At 38.6% G+C, this 19,341-nt stretch overlaps 1 protein-coding gene across 3 annotated transcripts in view; it reads right to left on the bottom strand.

The window, feature by feature from the left end:
- WDR35 (WD repeat domain 35) overlaps positions 1-19,341 on the bottom strand; it is a 51,681-nt gene that overhangs the window by 10,442 nt on the left and 21,898 nt on the right. For all 3 annotated transcript variants that reach the window (XM_080389990.1, XM_080389992.1, XM_080389991.1), the window contains 8 exons: positions 13,529-13,673; positions 9,085-9,154; positions 8,301-8,354; positions 6,391-6,500; positions 4,611-4,821; positions 3,954-4,034; positions 3,684-3,820; positions 770-973 (listed from right to left, as the gene is read on the bottom strand). In XM_080389990.1, the coding sequence (XP_080246116.1) occupies positions 770-973; positions 3,684-3,820; positions 3,954-4,034; positions 4,611-4,821; positions 6,391-6,500; positions 8,301-8,354; positions 9,085-9,154; positions 13,529-13,673 (1,012 nt within the window). The remainder of the gene's footprint in view (positions 1-769; positions 974-3,683; positions 3,821-3,953; positions 4,035-4,610; positions 4,822-6,390; positions 6,501-8,300; positions 8,355-9,084; positions 9,155-13,528; positions 13,674-19,341) is intronic.

Consider the following 19,341-nt stretch of genomic DNA (forward strand, 5'->3'; position numbering starts at 1 on the left):
TACTGAGGAAGAGGAAGGTTCGTCATTCTTACAGCATGAAAGAGGAAATATTTTTTTCTCCATCACTCCCTACTTTTTTTCATGGCTTCTTTAATCAAAGCTTAGAAGTTTCACATGTGCATAAGTGATTCACGCTTCTCTATGTTTGACCACCACCTACAGGCCACATCGTACAACTGCCGCTTAGTATTTCTCATCCTTTTTCAGTAGAGACAGTGCTCTAGCTAATTACTTAGTATTAATTTATATTTCCCAGTAATACTGTTAATTTTACTTTTATTTTTATTTTATTTTTACTTTGTTTTAATTCCTGAACAAAAATTGGTCCAGAATTTAATCCAGAGTCCTTTCTGTTTCTCCAGAGATCACCATTCATTAAACACACTGTTGTTTGTGTATGTAATTGGAAAGAACACATACTTGGCTACGAGCTAAAAGCAACAGTACATAAATTAAACACTTGTTAAGATTATTTGTATTTTTGGAATCTCGGTTGAAATACTGACAAAGTACTTGCAAGAAAAATATTTATGAAACACAGCACTACCTAGAGCAGCTGAGGTGTTGCAATCAGTATGGAATGCACTGATTTACATACAGAATTGGTTATCTATGGATATAACAAAATTCTCTTTATATGATGCTCTTCTGTCTTCCAGAAACTGATAAAAAGTCTTCAATGCTAAAACAGCCACTCTTTATTAAGGCAAGCAGGGTTTTTTTCAGACTTTTTTCTTTATTTGCTGCTGAGATAACTACATGCAATTACCTTCTGTCCATATCCAGATACATTCTTTCAGCTTCTTCGAATCTGCTAAAATAGGCTGCCACTTCTGCTTGCTTCATTGACTTGCTCTGCAGGTTGCCTAGACGCTTCACAAATTTAATACCTTGATAATCTTTGCATCGTACAAAAGCTTGTTCAGCAGTCTGCAGATCCAGCTTCTGAAGAGCAGCTTCAGCCAGGAGACGCCTGTATGAAAAACAAACATAACAGATGGAAAAGTAGCTATAAATTAAATTAAATTAGGATCCATTTAACTAGTAATTATTTAAAGAAGACATTCAAGTTACTGTGATTGTATTTTTTACTAACTAATCTTAATTCAGTTGTATGTTTATCCACAGTATGTTCTGTGATCTATCCAGTACAGGCTCAGTGACAGATGTTCAAATAACTGATAATACTATTTTGTTCAGCTGTAAAAACGGACACTGGCTTGGAAGGAACTGGCAGGGCTTGAGTATTACCATTGTCCTACGTAAAATGTCTGGCTGGCCTCAATGCAATCCCATTTAGGTATTTCTACCTATACATATATATCATAACTTTAAGCCTTGATGGCAACCTCAGTCTGAAGGCCTCCAACTAAACTGGCCATGAAGAATAAATTATCCTTCTCATGCATCTGGATGTTCCTTGTCCAGTTAGGACAGCAGACTGGGAAACCTTGTACTGGTAGTGCCCCAGTGGCTAGTTCTGCAAACAGAATTTCAACCTTCAGGCCAACCTATGTCGATCAGGTGCTTGAATGTACTCTAGAATTTTATGCAAAAATAAGGCTAGGTAAATGTAGACTGGCTGATTGGCACTGTGAAACAAAGTCAGCGCAGTAGAGCTCTGACAAAACCAATAATGTTATCACTGTATTCAGTGCCCTAAGCCATACTTAGGCAGTATCAACTCAGTATTTTTTGAATCAGTTTGATGTTAGTATCACTTCAACTCAGGTGCTCGTCACTGACATCAATGAAACCATGAGAAAAACAGTACGGTAAATTCAATTGATCTGCAACATACATCATCCTCTTTGTTGCATTCTAGCAGTAAGGGCACTGTCCTGTTCTGATCTAGAATATATTTGCTTTATATCCAACACTTTTAATCCATCTCTTCTGTATCAATGTGACACATCATATATTTCCTTGCATAATGAAAATTAAGTTCATGGCAATTTTGGAGCAAGGTGAACATTTGATACATATTTTGTGATTTTACAATATAAAACTCTTCCAAGGTGCAGACTTTCAAAACTAATAGTCATTTTGTATTTAATAGATGGTATTAGTAAAAATCATGAACAACTTCAACACTCCAAAACCCTTCAGATAGTTCAGGACATAGTAAAAATGAAGACTTGCAAAATTAACATTTTACTCTACATACTCAAACTAATAAAACTACAGTACTATTACAGAAACTTTCAACATGCAGCTATCACATCCCGGGTTTCAGAATGTACGTTCTGGAGACAAAAGCACAACTCGATAGGAAGGAATGCTTTTTGGCACAAACTTTTAAAGCAAGTTGTGTTGGCCAGTCTTTCAGCAATTCTAAATTCCCCTTTGAACTGTCAGAATTAACAGAGAACTCTCACCACACCTTGATGCAAGCCAAACATCTAACACAAAGAAATCCATTAGCTTCAAAACAGCCAAAATTACTAAAGAAAGGTACAGATAAAGAAATAATTTCCAGAGAGTTAAAGAGAATTGGCATCATTCAACAAGTAACTTGTCAATGAAGTTTTAGTTTCTGCTACTGACTTCTCATTAAATTGTCTACTGAGGCATTTACTCTTCCAGCCCTTACAACACAGGATATTAAATAGATTTCCAGAACTCCTGTTTTCACAGGTTTACTCTTGCATGTTTGCTGTGCAAGGCTTTTCAGGTTTAGTTTAATAGCTGAGTGTATGTTATGTTTAGTTTAACCAAACCAACATCTCCTTTTCTCAGATTACTTCTAAGAGGCTGCATCATAACATGATTGACATACCCAGACCTTCTCATTCCTGTCCTCCGTAGCCTGTCCAAAATGCTACAAGGTTAATCAGCTGCTCTTATTATCATTCTAATGCACTCCCTTTACTGGGTTTTAAGCTCTTCATTATTAAGGTTCAATATAAAATACCTAAATAAATAAATACCTTCTCAACTTCTGACTACTTTGAATTTTGATTTACACCAAAAGTTAGCTTTCTGCCAGCTTTTTAATTTCCTTTAGATTCACCCTAAAAGCATGGAGATTTGTTTTGGGGCTCATATAGCATAGAGCAAAAAGGTATCCTGAGTCCGTACCTTATACCAAATTACCATGGCACACAGCAAGTTTACATTCTAGGTAGTACAACATTTATAAAATTATAAGAGTTCCAATTTAAGAGCAGCCCGCTTTTTTGGGTTCAAGAACTAGAAGCCTGGGGAAGCACTGGTCCCAAGTTCTTTTTTTCAGATGGCTGCTGAGGAGTCTTGAACACTTGCTCAGCATCTCCTGAAACATGAATTCTCAAATGCTTAGGAACAAAACCCACATCATCTTGCATTCGGGAAATCGTACTGCCACACAGCTTGAAACTGCCCAACACACCAAATGAAAAAGAGGTGGGGAGCCAGGCTAGCCGGGGACTGCAAGGCTCTTTGGGCCTTCCCTCAACACTGTAAACTCCTTTGGATGTGATTCAGCCCAGTGAAGAGACATGCTCAGTTAGAACAGCAGCCCTTAAGACTGCAGCTGAGCACGGTTACCTTTTTTTTTTTTTTCTTTTTCCTGAATGATTCTGTTTAAAGCGTATCCTGCTTTTAATTTGAGGTTTTGTACTTTAATACTAGGTCTATCTGAACAGGAAAAGAATACAAAAGAACACAGATTTAAACAAATTTGGCTTATAAAGAGATCTTACCAGAGTCTGGGATGTGGATTGTCTTCTATGAACTGGGAAGATTCCTCAATGCCAACTTTTTCAATCAGTGCTCGACTGTCTCGTAATGACCGAATCTCAAAATTGAGGATGTAATCTTTGTTAGGATGTTCAGGATTCTAACATAATGGATAAAGAAACATAATTTTATTCCACGTCACCTTTATTTTCACTCAACATAATAAATATCTACATTCAAATCATTAAGACTGACACCAACTTTTCCTACAAAAAAAATTTATTTATACTTACCTTTAATATTTCATCCAGAAGAACAGATTTGATTTCTAAATCTTCAAAATTGCAAATATATCCAGAAGTTTGTATAGGTTCCTTGAAGTTAAATAAGTTACAAAGGAATTAACTTGTATTCTGTCTGATTAAATCCTAACAAAATCTGTTAGATATACATAAAAAGACTTTCTTCTTCTCCAAACTAGACTTTAATTGCATTTCCAACAGGAAACAAATACTAAAAATCATTAACATTGCCAATTCCATATACACAGTCATAACTAAAAAATTTCATGTTTTCTGTAACTAAATTATGAGAGATAAAAGGAACACTGGCCAATATTTAGATTCAGCTGAACTGTTTTACAAATACCTTTACTGAAACTGTGTCTCTGTTTTCCAAAGTATACAAAAAAATAGGCTCCTGAAAATATATCACATATTTAAGAAAAATAAGACAGCACTTTTATCCTTCCAGGACTGATAGTTCATTTTACTTATTTGTTCCTAAACAACATTCCCACACTAGAGTTGACAAAATTTTGAGATTTCCAGAAGCAGATTTATTCATATAAAGACCTACCTAACTGAACAAAAAGCACAAGAATAATACTATTCAACATTAACTTATGAGCAAATTTGTAAAATGACTAATTTACATATGTTAATATTTACCTCTGGATCCAAGTTTCTGAAAACATACATTCTTGTTTTCTCCATCATTGCAAACAAATCTGGGTTATCTTTGGCCCATTTCATATCCCAGACATCTTTGCGTTCCAGTTTCAGCTGCTCACCTATCACTTGCTGTCCTGTACTGTCCACTACCCGTGCATCCAAGTCAAAAAAAGTCAAAACACCTGAAAGGTCTATGACAGCAACACGACTACAAAAAAAAAAAAAAAAAAAAAAAGGAAGAAAAAATAAGACAGCTAAGTAATATTATTCAAGGTTGTAAACCTGAAATAGTTCCCTAAATTGGCACACTCAGGACAAATTTCCCCTGTCATCTAATACTAGTATAATTCCATAGATGCAGTGAGATGCATGTGATTTTCATTTATCTGCACAGCAAAAAGAGACCAGAGACATGGAAATAAGTTTTTTATCTGCTCATACAGGACTTGGCCCTGGCAAAGGGTCTGAACTATGCCCATTTTTCATCCATCATTTTGAAGATCCTTAGTACTTCAAATACCAAGCTGAGTAAATTGCAGGTTCTGCCCCTCATCAAACTTTTCTTGACAGAGCCTAAAATTACCAATCAAACAGAATTGTTTTTTATTATTTACTAGAGGAAAATAAAGCAGATTCTTGAATTAAAGAGGCAGTGCAGTGGATGCAGGCTGTTAATATCTAAAACAGGATATCCTGGTTTTCTGCAAAGGGTATTCTTTAGTTTTTTTCCAGACAATATGAAGTATAATCCAATTACTCTTTGAAGTAATTGAAAACATGGGGAAAATATAATTTCTAAAGGTTTACGTCTGAAAATTTGGAGTTAATTGGTGTTCAGTGAATCACAGTAGCCTGTATTTACTACGATGCCATTTTAAAAGCATTTCTAAATATTGAAAGGTATTTAAACACCCTTAATCCCTATTAAATTTTCAAAAGCAATTTAGAAAATTAACTTCAAAATGCTTAGGGATCTGAGCCTTTTTCACTAGCACAAAGTCATTTAGGAAGGAAACAGCTTGGATTCAAAACCAAATTAATGTGGCTCTGACTAAACCACACTAAAGTAAAGCAATCTATTTTTGGTATATACCTAAAAAGGTGAGTGATCTACGCATGCATTATGAATTTCATTTGACATTTTTAATCACTTCAAAATAATTTTATAAAGCCTTAGAAATCCTCTTTAATCAGTATATTTTTGCATTTTCTGCCAAGACTCTTGTGCTTTTTCTTGCAAAAAAAAAGAGCTGTTGAGTAGAAAACAACTTCAGTAGTGGCACAGCTGAAGCTTAGGGAAACCAGTCTTGCCAGAAGCATTGCCACCAGCTACAGCTTGTAACAATGGAAAAGTAACATGGGATGAACAAAGGCATTAGAAGGTCACAGGAATAGAAAGAAGCCTTAGAGATGTTATGACATAATTTTTTGGTTCATGTCACAGCCACAGGAAGCTTACGTTTGGTTCACGTAATAAAACAAAGATACTTTCATATATATGTTTCCTTAAACTTCCCATACAGACTCTGAAGAGTTTAAAACATAAAGAGGGCTTTACTAACACAGTCTTTCAGAGCAATCTGATGACTGGCCAGATTTAATTAATTAGTAACAAATAAATAGTTAAGCAACCATTAACAACAACTAGAATAAATCGTTTCTATTAAAATTAGTACAAAATTATTATAGAATCATAGAATTCATAGAATTAGTATTGTCACAAATTGCAGTGGTTTAAAAATCTGATACTTGCATTAAAAGCAGATCCATAACTTACCTGGAGTTGCAGTTCAAAGACAGCTGATATGCACGACAGTTTAGGGTATACTTCTGTACTATACTAATGCTAGGAAGACTGTATCTCTGAATCATGCCAGATTCTCTTGCCTAGAGAAAAAGCAATGCTTGCTTTAGAAAGGTTTTATGTCTATGCTGTTCTAGACAAAGAAGTTTTTGCGTAAGTGACAGAGCAAGAGTGGAAGGAGGGAATGTCATCACCCTAAAAGTTCCAAATTCAACTGTTTACACAAGATACTTTAAGATGCTACAATTAAAATCCCTGATTTGAGCAGATTTGTAAAAATGAGCAGCCATAGTCCACATACAGCCCACAGAACAGTTTCAGAAGCCAAACAACTCCCCATGAACCTTCAGACATAATCTACATAACAAAAACAGATCAGTAAAAAGATCCTTGTCTCACACTGGTAAAACTGCTCAAACAGTTCCATATGACCGTATCAGCTCAGGTCTGAAAGCAGTACAGCTGTGTTCATGTAGTGTTGTCTGTGTGCTACAAAGTCTCACCAATTACTTCAAGACCTGAGCTAGCTTTAAAAGTAAATGCTGTAAAATATACTGGTTATTCAAAGGCTTCAGCAACAGCAAACAGATCTAAGTACCAATGTGGTTTATCTTTATTTTGCCGAATGGCACACTCCTGCCTTATGTTCAAGACACTATCAAGACACAGTCTAAAATTAGTTTGACATCCCTGGACTGAAATGATCGCTGCCACTATTTTCTCATGGTGTTTCTGTAGACCAAACAACAGATCCAGTTTGCTTTACCTACTGTTTAACCCTTATCCTGGAAACGAGTTCATATTAAACTTTAAGGTAATCCAAACTCTGTTGCTTTTTTTTCCCACCCCCCCCAAAGCCATCCCTAAGATCCTCAGCATAAATCACACCTTTCATCTTTGACTTTTTCGCAACTGTATACCCTATAAACTGAAAAGCAGATTTGGTCAGAAGTGTTAGAAAATCTGTAATATGCATTCATCTTCAGCACATTTACCCAGATCTGGTCCCAAAGGCATTTCCTCTCATTCCTTTCCTTTTAACCAAACTCACTGATTAATTATTCTCTTAACTTCATTTTTCTGATTTTTCAAGCACAAACAGAATTCTATAGTCACCTACTAACCATCACACTTTTTTCTTTCATATTTTCTCCCCATGACCCACTGATTTCGTAAAACCCAGCCAAAGGATGTTAAAAAAAAAAAAAAAAAATTCACTGGAGCAGAAACATGGGAAAACAAATGTTCAAGATCTTTCTTGGGAAGGTGGATAAAATGAATACACAGTGCTCTTTTTCCATCTTTGTTCTGCTCTGCTAGTTTGTTTTAAAGCTGACCCATATTCATCTAGTTCATCTAGTGAGATCACTTTTCAGATTGGAAAAAAAAAAATGCACCTGGTCTTTGGCATGATACGATACCTCATACATAATACGTATGTATAATCCATACATTTTTTATATATATATATATATCTCATACTACAAACGTGATATTATCTGTCACCATATGTTATACCATTAATATGTAAATAGACAAACTTTGTAAATCTTTGTGCACTTACATACAGCCCAGAAAAGAATTCTGTAATCTGAGTTCTAGGAAGTAAGTCCTGACTTGGACTTCATTAAACCCTATGTCTAAGTATTAACTCAGGCAACTAGTCTGTACTTAAATTGTAAGCACTTGGTGAACAAGGTCTCCTAAAAAAGAGTCCAGGTTAATGGAAGTTCTTTGAGGACGTGTAGAAAGAGATTTCATCTGTGTAAGGTCTGAATTTAGAAATGCTTTGAAATTATGACTACTTATGAATATATTGCAGAAAAATCTCCTGCCTACAAGCACAAGAGGCAGCTAGGAGTTATTTTAATCATGTAACTTACCACAAGTAGTATCTTATCAGATGCTGTTATTGCACAAATTGGATCTCTTGTTCCCTGAAAGTATACAAGTGGTATCAGTATCAGTTTTAATGCAACAGTAAGAATGTACTGCTAAAAAAAGAAGTTTTATTTAAATATACAAGAATGTTGCCAAGCATCCACATGAAAAGGGGCTATATAACCTTGTCAGTATACAGTATATGGATGGTTTATGATATTAGTAGCCTTTGTTATGGGAATCATGATGACAGCAACTTTCTTCTCCTGCTCCTCCTCCAGAAAAATAAGAAACCCAAAATATAACAGGTGTTTAACAGAAAACACAAGGTAGCAACTATCCCTGACTCGTGAGGCTTGCAATTGATTTCAGTTACAGTGGGAAGTACAAAAGCAAGCACACACACACTCAAAAGTGAAAAAGGCTGATAATAGTAGAAAAGATTATAAGGGTTACTGAGTTTCAACAGGCTTATACTTTGTTGAAGTAATGGGAGCTGCTTCTCACCAAGATAGCAGGTATCTACATACTGGACCCCAGCATATACTTTTTCTATGTTCCCTGCGGTTTGGTGTGTACTTCCAGTAATACATAATGACACAGTAACAACGCACTAACAAAAGGGAAGAAAAATAACACTTATGTCCAAAAGGTAGAACTAAAGGAAAGTTTAACTATGACCACTTCTACTAATGAAAATCTATGAACATAAATAAACCAATGCTAACTACTTTTCTTTCAAGCTACTAGGGATGCCACAATAAACTAGTTCAAAACATCACTCACTTCAATAGCTCTGCTGTAATCAAGGCGTCCATCTGCGGATCCTGAAGAGGCGTCATCAATATGATAAATCCTGTAGAAAAGGAAAATTAGAATGAAAAGCGAGTCCAAAGAAAGGATCATTTTTGATAGAATATAGGTATTTTCAATCCTTGGAGAAGAAAACATTGCAATTGGAAAAGAGAATAAAAGCTATGTCTGTTATTATGTTCCAGTAGTATCCCCTTTGACAACCCTGGTTTATACTGATATATAGTACCTTCTTTTACTGTTACAGCCCGTATGCCAAGTCCACCACTAAACCATGTCCCTAACCACTGCATTTTTTTAAACACCTCCAGGGATGGTGATTCCACCACCTCCCTGGGCAGCCTGTGGGCAGCCTGTTCCAATGATTGACAACCCTTTTGGTGAAGACATTTTTCCTACTATCCAATCTATGCCATGATCAGCCAGAGTCTCCAGGAGAATGCTGTGGGAGATGGTGTCAAAGGCTTTACTAAGATCTAGGAAGACAACATCCACAGCCTTTCCCTCATCCACTAAGTGGGTCATCTTGTCATAGAAGATCAGGTTCATCAAGCAGGACCTGCCTCTCACAAACCCAGGCTGGCTGGGCCTGATCACCCAGTTATCCCACGCAAGCTGCATTGATGGTGCTCAGGATGAGCTGCTCCATAACCTTCCCTGGCACTGAGGTCAGGCTGACAGGCCTGTAGTTCCCTGGATCCTCCATCCTGCCCTTCTTGTAGGTGGGCATCACACTGGCTAACCTCCAGTCTGCTGGGACCTCCCCAGTTTGCCAGGACTGTCGATAAATGATGGAGAGTGGCTTGGCAAGCTCCTCTGCCAACTCCCTCAGCACCCTTGGGTGGATGCCATCCAGCCCCATAGACTTGTGCACGTCTAAGTGGAGCAGCAGGTCACTGACTGTTTCCTCCTGGGCTGTGGGGACTTTATTCTGCTCCTCCTCATCCCTGTCTTCCAGCTCAGGGGGCTGAGTACCCAAAGGGAAGCTGGTCTTGCTATCAAAGACTGAGGCAAAGGAAGCATTGAGTACCTCAGTCTTTTCCTCATCCTTTGCGGCAGTGTTCCCCACCGCATCCAATAAAGGATGTGGATTATCCTTGGCCCTCCTTTTGTTTCTAATGCATTTGTAAAAACATTTTTTGTTATCTTTCATGGCAGTGGCCAGCCTGAGTCCTAGCTGGGCTTTCACCTCTCTAATTTTCACCCTGCATAACCTTGTGACATCTTTATAGTCCTCCAGAGTTGGCTGCTCCTTCTTCCAAAGGTGGTAAACTCTCCTTTTTTACCCTGAGTTTTAGCCAAATCTCTCTGTTCGGCCAGGCCAGCCTTCTCCCCCACTGGCTCATTTTCCAGCACATGGGGACAGCCTGCTCCTGTACCTTTAAGACTTCCTTCTTGAAGAAGGTCCAGCCTTCCTGGTCCTCTTGGCCCTTCAGAATTGTCTCCCAAGGCACTGTCAACCAGGCTCTCAAACAGGCCAAAGTCAGCCCTCCACAATTCCAACGCAGTGGTTCTGCAGACCCCAGTCCTTCCTTCCGAGAGCTGAAAAATCTGTTATCTCGTGATTGCCATGCCCAAGATGTCCTCCAACCACCACATCACCCACCAGTCCTTCCCTGTTTGCAAACAGCAGGTCCAGCGGGGCATCTCCCCAGGTTGGCTCACTGACCAGCTGTGTCAGGCTGCTATCTTATGCTCCAGCAACTTCCTAAACCGTTTCCTCTCTGCTGTGTTATATTTCCAGTAGACATCTGGTAGGCTGAAGTCCCCCAGGAGAACAAGGGTTAGTGATCTTGAGACTTCTCCCAGCTGCTTGCAGAATGTTTCATCTGCCTTGTTGTCCTGGCTGGGTGGTCTATAACTGACTTCCACCAGGATACCCACCTTGTGGGCCCTCCCCCTGGTTCTTACCCTTAAACACTCAAGCCTACTGTCACCATCATTGAGCTCTGGGCAGTTGAAACACTCCCTGACATACAGAGATACTCCACCGCCTCTCCCTCCTTGCCTATCCCTTCCAAAGAGTTTGTAGCCATCCATTGCATTACTCCAGTCATGCGAGTTATCCCACCATGTTTCCATGATGGCAATCATGTCACAGCCTTCCTGCTGTATTATGGCTTCCAGCTCCTCCTGTTTGTTGCCCATGCTTCAGGCATTGGCATAGATGCACTTCAGCTGTGCTATTGATCTTGCCTGCAGCTCTGGCATGCTGCCCCCAGGCTCATCTCTAACAAGCTTAGTTTTATTCCCTTCCCCCTCAAATTTAGTGTAAAGCTCTCTGTGAGCCCTGCTAACTCCTGACCTAGAATGTTTTCCCACTTTAAGACATGTAAACCCCACTTGTTGCCATGTAAATTCACCCACGATCAAAAAGACTAAATTTAGCCATTGACAACAAGCCTGGAGCCAGGTATTGATCTGTGTGATCTTCTGATTACACACCCCATTGTTCCCTGCAACTGCCAGGATAGAGGAAAACACTGCTTGTGCTCCTGATCTCTCAACCAGTCATCCCAAAACCCTGACATCTATCTTGATTGCCCTCAGACTTGTTGTTTGGGCTTCACTGCAGACTTGAAAGACCCATGATGGGTAGTAATCAGAGGGCCATACCAGACAAGGGAGTTTTCTAGTGACAGTCCTTACCCGCCCCAAGGAGGCAGCAGGCTTCCCTATGGGTTGGATCTGGTTGGCATATTGGGCTCCCCTTCCTCTCAGAGCAGTTGCCAATGACAACCACCACTCTCTTCTTTCTAGCAGAGCTGGTCATGGCATGCAGGGTTGACTGTCCCTAGGTAATTCCTCCTACGTGGACAGGCTTTCATCCACATTATCATTTTCCTGGCCTTCAGCTTCCAGAGCCACATACCTACTGGTATGGGAAGGTGAATCAGGCCAGGGGGGGTGATCCACCTGCTGCCCCAAGCAGGGACCTGTTTCCATTCTCCCCATCACTTTAGACCCCTCCCATCTGCCTGGTGGCGAGCAGGTAAGGAAGCCTCCCCTTCTTGTGATGTGTCCGTGTGGTGCATTTGGCTCAGTGACAGCAGAGAGTGGCTCCACTAGTCTCTCCCTCTCACACTCCCTGATACTCCTTAACCTTTCTATTTCCCCTTTCAGCTCTGCCACCAGGCTGAGCAGACCTTCGTCCCCCCTGGTTGCACCTCACACAGGTGTTATCTCTGCTGCCCTCTGGTAGCAGTGACAGCCTGAGCCCCCCCTGCAGCCCATGACCTGGGCTGCTGCATGGTTACATGGGAGCTCCCGTCTGGGTCACCACATGCCTTCTGTCACTGGCTTTTGGCTGAGTGGAAACCATGGCTGGGTTTCTTCTGCAGGGGTGATGACCACTTCTGAAGCTCACCTCTTTGAGCCGTTAGAGGGATAGCACCCTTCCTGCAAACTGCCCTACGATATAACCTATAAAATTTCATTCTGCAACAAAAAGTTCCTGCAAACCATCAGCTGCTCCAACTGTCTCTTTTCAAACGTGCACCTCCATAATTCCTCAGGCCCTTCTCCATACTTATGGAGAGCTTCACCTTGACATCCACAAAACTTACATATTACTGTATTCAATACTTCATCATACCTTCTCTTTTGCCTTAAAAAGCAGCATTAGGAAAGATTTTAGAATACTAAAAACCCCTAGTTTATGTTGAATTACAAGTATTTACTTTTTCAGTATTTCTGTCTAATTTACAATCTTGGCAAAGGCTGGGACATTGTAAGTTATTACACCACGTACATATATTTACTCATTATTATGGATATATGGTGGCAGGAGATGGTAGATTTATAGAAAGATGCTATAGCTTCTCTATGGAAGAAAACAAAATAAACAAAAGAAAATTATAACAAAGTTGCAAGCTTGTGGAGGTGACAGGAAAATTAATGCCACTAATGAGTGCCTGGGAAGGAAGTATTTTGGAGGCAAGATGATGTTGACTTTGGCCTGTTTAGTTTGAGAGGATAAAACACCATACAGGATTAGATGTCAAAGATACAATCAGACACAAGTGTACGTAGAGAACTAGCTGGGATTGACTATATCCTTATAGCCATTGACACACAAGAAGCAGTTAAAGTTATCAGAGGGAATATAGCTGCCTAGAAATTAAAAGTACAGAGGAAAAAAAGGAGGGGGCGGGGGAAGCTTCAAGACATACAGCTCTAAGGGAAGCAGGCAGCGAGTAAATGCAGATACTAATCAAAAAAAGTCTATGAGATTTGGATCACACACACATTTGTTATGGAAAAACTATTCTCTAGTATTTAATTTTACAGGCCTAAAAGTCAACAAATCTAAATAAAAAAATGAAAAGACAGAGTTCGCATTTTAGGCATAGGAGAATCCACCATTATCAATGACACCAATGCAAAGGAAGAAAAATGACAAAGCCTGAAGACAAACCTTTCCCTGCTTTCTTTTCTGGTCCGTGCTACCTGATTAATTTCCATGGCTGTGAGCTTCTTGGCCACACGGTACTGCCAGATGTAAAACGCTTCTTTTGAAGCTGCTATCACATGTGTTTTGGTCATTGTGACAAACAACGGCCCTGTTATGAAACCCAAATGGTTGTAAAATTAGAGCGGCAAGTATTGGACTGGATGCTGATTTATAAACTTTTTCCCAGGTGCATGAAACCACACCTCTATAGGTTAAAAGCAAAAAATCAAACGAAAACAAAAAACACACCACACAACCTAGCAGCAGTTTTCATTAATTGCTAAGAAATTTCACTGGGGCATTGTTCAGAAGAACCCAGAAATCCTGTAAAGAGTCCTGATTTTAAAATTAACACTTTTGTTCCTATTATTTCAGCAAATTTCCGTGTGGTAATGCAAAAGACATCAAATACATATGGAAAAATTTTCAAGTTAATGACCAATTCAGGGATATCTCAAATCTCAAGATGATCTATAAAGTACCCCCATATCTGACATATTTGTAATTATTCAAATACAAGGAAGAATACTCAAAAGTTGACAGTCTAGAAGAGTTTCTCTGATTGGTGCCACTTAGAAACAGTTAAGAAATTTTGAGTTAGAGAAGACCTAGGCATGCTGTTTGTATCTTAAGGAATTGTTATTTGGCCCAGCTATTATCTGCATGGCAGCAAATTAAATACATAGCAAAGCATGCACTTGTCTTACTTCTTTGCATCCAAAGATCAGTGTAGGAAGGCAGGAAATTGTCTTTACTTTAGCCCTAAGTCAATTTAGAATACGCAGGTAAATTGGGTATCTCATTCCAGCTGTCAATGTTTGGTGAACAAAGGAAAAAAAAGTGTGTGTGTGTGTGTATGTATATATATATATATATATACACATGCACTCAAACCATTACATTATTTTTTATAATACAGTCTTGAATGTATTATGGCTCTTTTTTTTCCCCTTTGACAATTCTTTGTTTCAACTTTCTGAAAACCAGTGAACACATAAAAAGGCATAGAAAAATGTAGAAACCTATCAATTAAATCCCTCAATATCTTCAAATTCTACAAGTAAACCAGTACACTACCAGACAAAACAGGGAAATTCAAAAGAACTGTGTATCTCAGCCTGTTAGTGAAACATAGAGTCATACACATAACATGCTGTGCGCACAAAATCTAATTATTTTACAGTGAATCTCAATTTTTTCTGTATTTTAACACAGAACAGAACTCTGGAGGGAGCTATAAGCCTGCCATAAAGAAGAGCAGTGCTACGAGAGACAGACGGGAAGACTGGTTGAACAGATTTCATTTCTTTGAAACCAAGAGGATTACATAAGCTACCCAATGGCTGTATTATAATTTTTAGTATAAATGTAAATACCCTGTAAGAAGGCTTAGTGATGATGCTTAACATGTAAACAACTGTACTGCTCACATTATATACAACTCAGTATATTTTATATAATCACATTCATTTCAATAATTAGTCACATAGAACTGAATGAAGGATACAGTCTCCCATTTCATTAACAGCATTAAACAAATCTATGCATTTCCTCTGTTTCTTTTATTACTTTGCAGCTGTACATGCCATAATAATCCACTCTTTTATCCTTTAAAAATGAAACATGAGAATCTCCTGACCTGTGAGGGAATAAGATTTCCTCTTGCTCAAATCACTAGATTTTAGTACTAAGCCTCACATTGGGACTCAGCTTAGTCAGCGTTTAAACCCTTTACTCCAAGACAATGCTAAAGCAAGGCCATATCTGAAAGCCATGGGCATTCCTCAGACTCATTAGGTGACTTCCTTTTTGACCTACAGCTTCCATGAAGCCTAAACTTAGTCATTTGTGCACACACTGAAGTACCCCCATCTGGGAAAAAAAGGATGTTCATATAAGTTCTGTTGTGATCCAGAAACAAGATGGCAACACATCTATGCTTTATCCAGAGGAATACAATCAATTAGGCATTTTATGAACATGCCTAAGACTTAAACTGATTGTTGCTGTCAAAAAAATCCCACACACCAACCCCTGATACATTTCCTTGGCACTTCTTTTATACCAGCTCTAGCAGTAGCTTGACCACAGAGTAAGTTGGATCAGTTCATTCATTTAACTGGCCTCAAAATTAAATAAATAAAAGATTAGGTTTAGTTGGATTAAAAAGAAAAATCACAAATGCTGGAGAGGGCAGGAATGAGCAGCCAGCATGGAGGGCAGGGCTAAATGACGACTGGATTTAAGCCAAATGTGAAATTGCATGGAAGGGGACACAGAGCATGCAGACACAGTCATCAGGATCAGATCCATTCAAAAACACATCTGGAAGAGCAGCAAGTATATGTGGGAACTGATGCTTTTACAAAATTGCCTATATAGCTTAAACAGTTGCATGAAAGTAGGACATACAGGATTTTTTCTAGAATTGCTTTAGCATTTTATACTGGACAGTTATTAAACAAGCAAACAAAAAAATACAAACAAAAAAAATCTGTGGAAAAATAAACTAAAATCCAAGTCTAGACTGGAAATTAGGAAGCTTTTCTTTACCGAGAGGGTGGTCAGACACTGGAACAGAGAGGTGGTGATGTCCCAAGCCTGTCAGTGTTTAAGAAGCATTTGAAAAATATGCTTAACTATTGGTCAGCCCTGGCGTGGTCAGGCAGTTGAACTAGATGATCATTGTTAGCTCCCTTCCAACAAAGTATTCTGTTCTATTCCCCTTTCATCTCAGAGCCTTAATCACTGGGCTACACTCTGCTCCTAAAATGCTTTCCTTTTCGACTGTGTAACAGCATAGATTCGACATGAGGACAGGATGCCCCAGCCACTCCAAGTCTGGGCTGTTGCTGAGGCAGAGAAGGAAGGAACAGGATTTGTCCTTTCTTGGGAAAGGAAAGGCTCCTTTCAATACCTTCAAGCTAAGATCTAGAATACCTTTCTAGGCAGCTGGTTTAACTACTTAGTTTCCTTCAGTAAAGGGAGGTACTATCATCTTATACAGTGGCCTTGATTGTAGCAGCAAGTGCAACTCACTCGGGCATCTGTGCTTTTCCAAGAATTCATGTTCTGACTATTAAGCAAGCAGAAAAAAAAGCACCTTAAGTGAGAAGGAGGCAAGAGATGTGGACACTCCTCTGCTCAGCATTTCTACTGCATAGCAGCTTTCTATGCTAAATACTGACTTCTTAGATTGCCTAGCTCTTCCCACTTATTTTGCAGCTAGCTACCTTCAGTATTAATGTCTTAATACTCAGTTTTCAGACCTTGAAAATATGTTAAACAGGTGACCTTTTAGCAATTACATACTGAAAAGATTAAACATACCATCCCATCAAAACACCAACAACATGTGAAACAACTGCGCTTTCTAAGTCTTCCCTGGCCTTTTTTTTCTCTTCTCACCTCATTTCTCTTCACTGCTGCTTCATAAAACCTCCTCCCTTAAGGAGAGAAACTTAATTTCTTAAATATCCAGGAATCTCTAATAGCTTTCTGCAGTGTCTGCATTTCATCCACACTCACTCCATCTCACTCCAAAACAGACAGAACACACCTGCTTTCATGTCTAATCTTTACAAAATAGTAGATGGAAAACAAAATCCATGACTATTTTACTTAGCTGCATGAAAAAGCTGAGACACTTTCTTGTATATGAAACGGGATATACAAACACAAGAGAGAAAAGTAATCCCACCTAAATCTGATGGAGAGGAAGCAATCTGACAGACACAAGACTAAACTGTTACTAACAGTCTGTTACAGGCTGTTCCTGAGAAACTGGGACAAACTTTGTCTGATCAATAACATCTACCTCATTTTAGGGCTTGATTCAAATGGCTTTAGAATTGTTAGCTTATAAATAGAGGAGAACATCAGACAGCAGCAGGGACAACTGAACTGCACATGGGACAACTCGGGAATGACCACAGTTTACAGAAGAACAAATACTAAAAAATTATCAACTTTAATAACAGGAACAACTTTAAGTGCTGTTTCACATGTAGGTCAGTCATTCTTGTTGGCATCCAGGAGGGAGGCAAGACACCTAGGCATGACTCCAGCACTCTGCCTTTAACCCACATGCACGCTGATCAGGCTGTTGTATCCCTTTCACTGGGCACGAACACACATGTGAAAGATAACTCAACACTTCATTATGTCAGCGCTCCTAAGCACATGTAAGAAGATGATATAATCCAGCCTAAGTGACATTTTCTTAGCAGATACCATCTGTTGTGTTTCCATTAAAAAGATATTATATAACAAGATATTTAACCTTCTGTAATTTATGTTTAGTTATTCATGAAAGAACTTTTGACAAAAAGCCTGTGAAACAAGCACAGAAGAAACTGTGTTGCTTCATTTTTGTACCTTAGTAGGCTGGAACATAATAATGCTAGACAATGGAGAAAAGACTAATTTATGCACTAGCGAACACTAGCTATTGTAAAGGACCCTAAAAACAAGGCACAGGAAGAAAAATGCCCTTGGACAAAACAGGCAACATGAGGAAGAGCTTTAAGATGTTACCATCCATCAATGTCTAAAGAAAGTTGAAGTGATGGCCCTTCACCACATAATGACTGATTAATCCTCTTTGCCATCATAGCAGAGGCAAGTATTAGAAAGCTAATGACATAATTAAAAATTCAACAGAATAAAGGTAATAATCACTTTTTTTTGAGAGAGAGACCTTGAACTATTGGCTTAGAGCCCAACAAGGTGAGATTTGCATCTTCTGGGGGCAAATCAAACATTGTGCACCATCCCAATTACTTTGTTGTTAGAACATTAATAGCACTTTGCGGAAACATTTTTATAAAATTATATAAACTGAAAAATTGTACAAATTGTGCCCTAACACACATTCTCAGATGCATTATTCAAAGGCTCCACCAGCTACTTTGCATCCCTAGATTAGCAGTCTTTTTTTTTTCCCCCCACTATCAATTTTCTACCAGGTCAGAGCCCAAGAGACCTGCAGGGCACCAGAGTCTCAAGGAGGAGTAAAATCTTTATGTTAAGTAGAGCACCAGGTGATTACAATTCCAACAAGGGGCAGTCTGGTAAAAAAACAAAGATGATGTGTGTTCAATTTGCAGTAATTACAGCCAGTCAAAAAAAAATTTAGTTTAAATTCATGGCAGTCATGAACACCCACTTAAGAATAGGCAGAAGTACACAGATACCAAGCGGTCTGTTGAGGAACATCCTAACTATGCAAGGAGGCATTTTTCATAAGCACTTATGAAAATCAAATAAACTAACCACCTAAGTGTTTTTAAACCACTCTGAAAGATGGTACTTGGAAGTCTGAAACAAAAAAAAGAGCTCAAAACAAAAATTACGTAAGTAAATTATTTCTGGAGAGAACTCAATGCAACAATTTATCACTTTACTAAAAGAATAGCCTGAAAAACTGTTTCAGTAGAAAGAAGAAAAAGAATTCCACATATATTACTATGTTTTTCATAAATCAGTAGCACTCCTCCAATTATTCTAAGAGATATGTTGATTTTACTTTTATATTGGTGCTATCTTAAACTATTAATGATTACTCTCAGCGGATAAATGAAAAATCAATTATAAACAGGACAAAGGGATCATGATTTTGTTAGAAATGATGCACCAACTGGAATTTTTAAACAACTTACAGAAAGGTCTTCTGCCTTTAAGGTTTTACAAGGTCTTCTCTCTCTATTGACCTCAGCAAGGCCAGCCAGCTGCTTAAGCTCAGCACCCTGTCAAACTGGAACAATTATATTTTCTAC

This window comes from Falco punctatus (genome assembly GCF_963210335.1).
Source record: "Falco punctatus genome assembly, chromosome: 5".
In the NCBI taxonomy this organism is placed as follows: Eukaryota; Metazoa; Chordata; class Aves; order Falconiformes; family Falconidae; genus Falco; species Falco punctatus.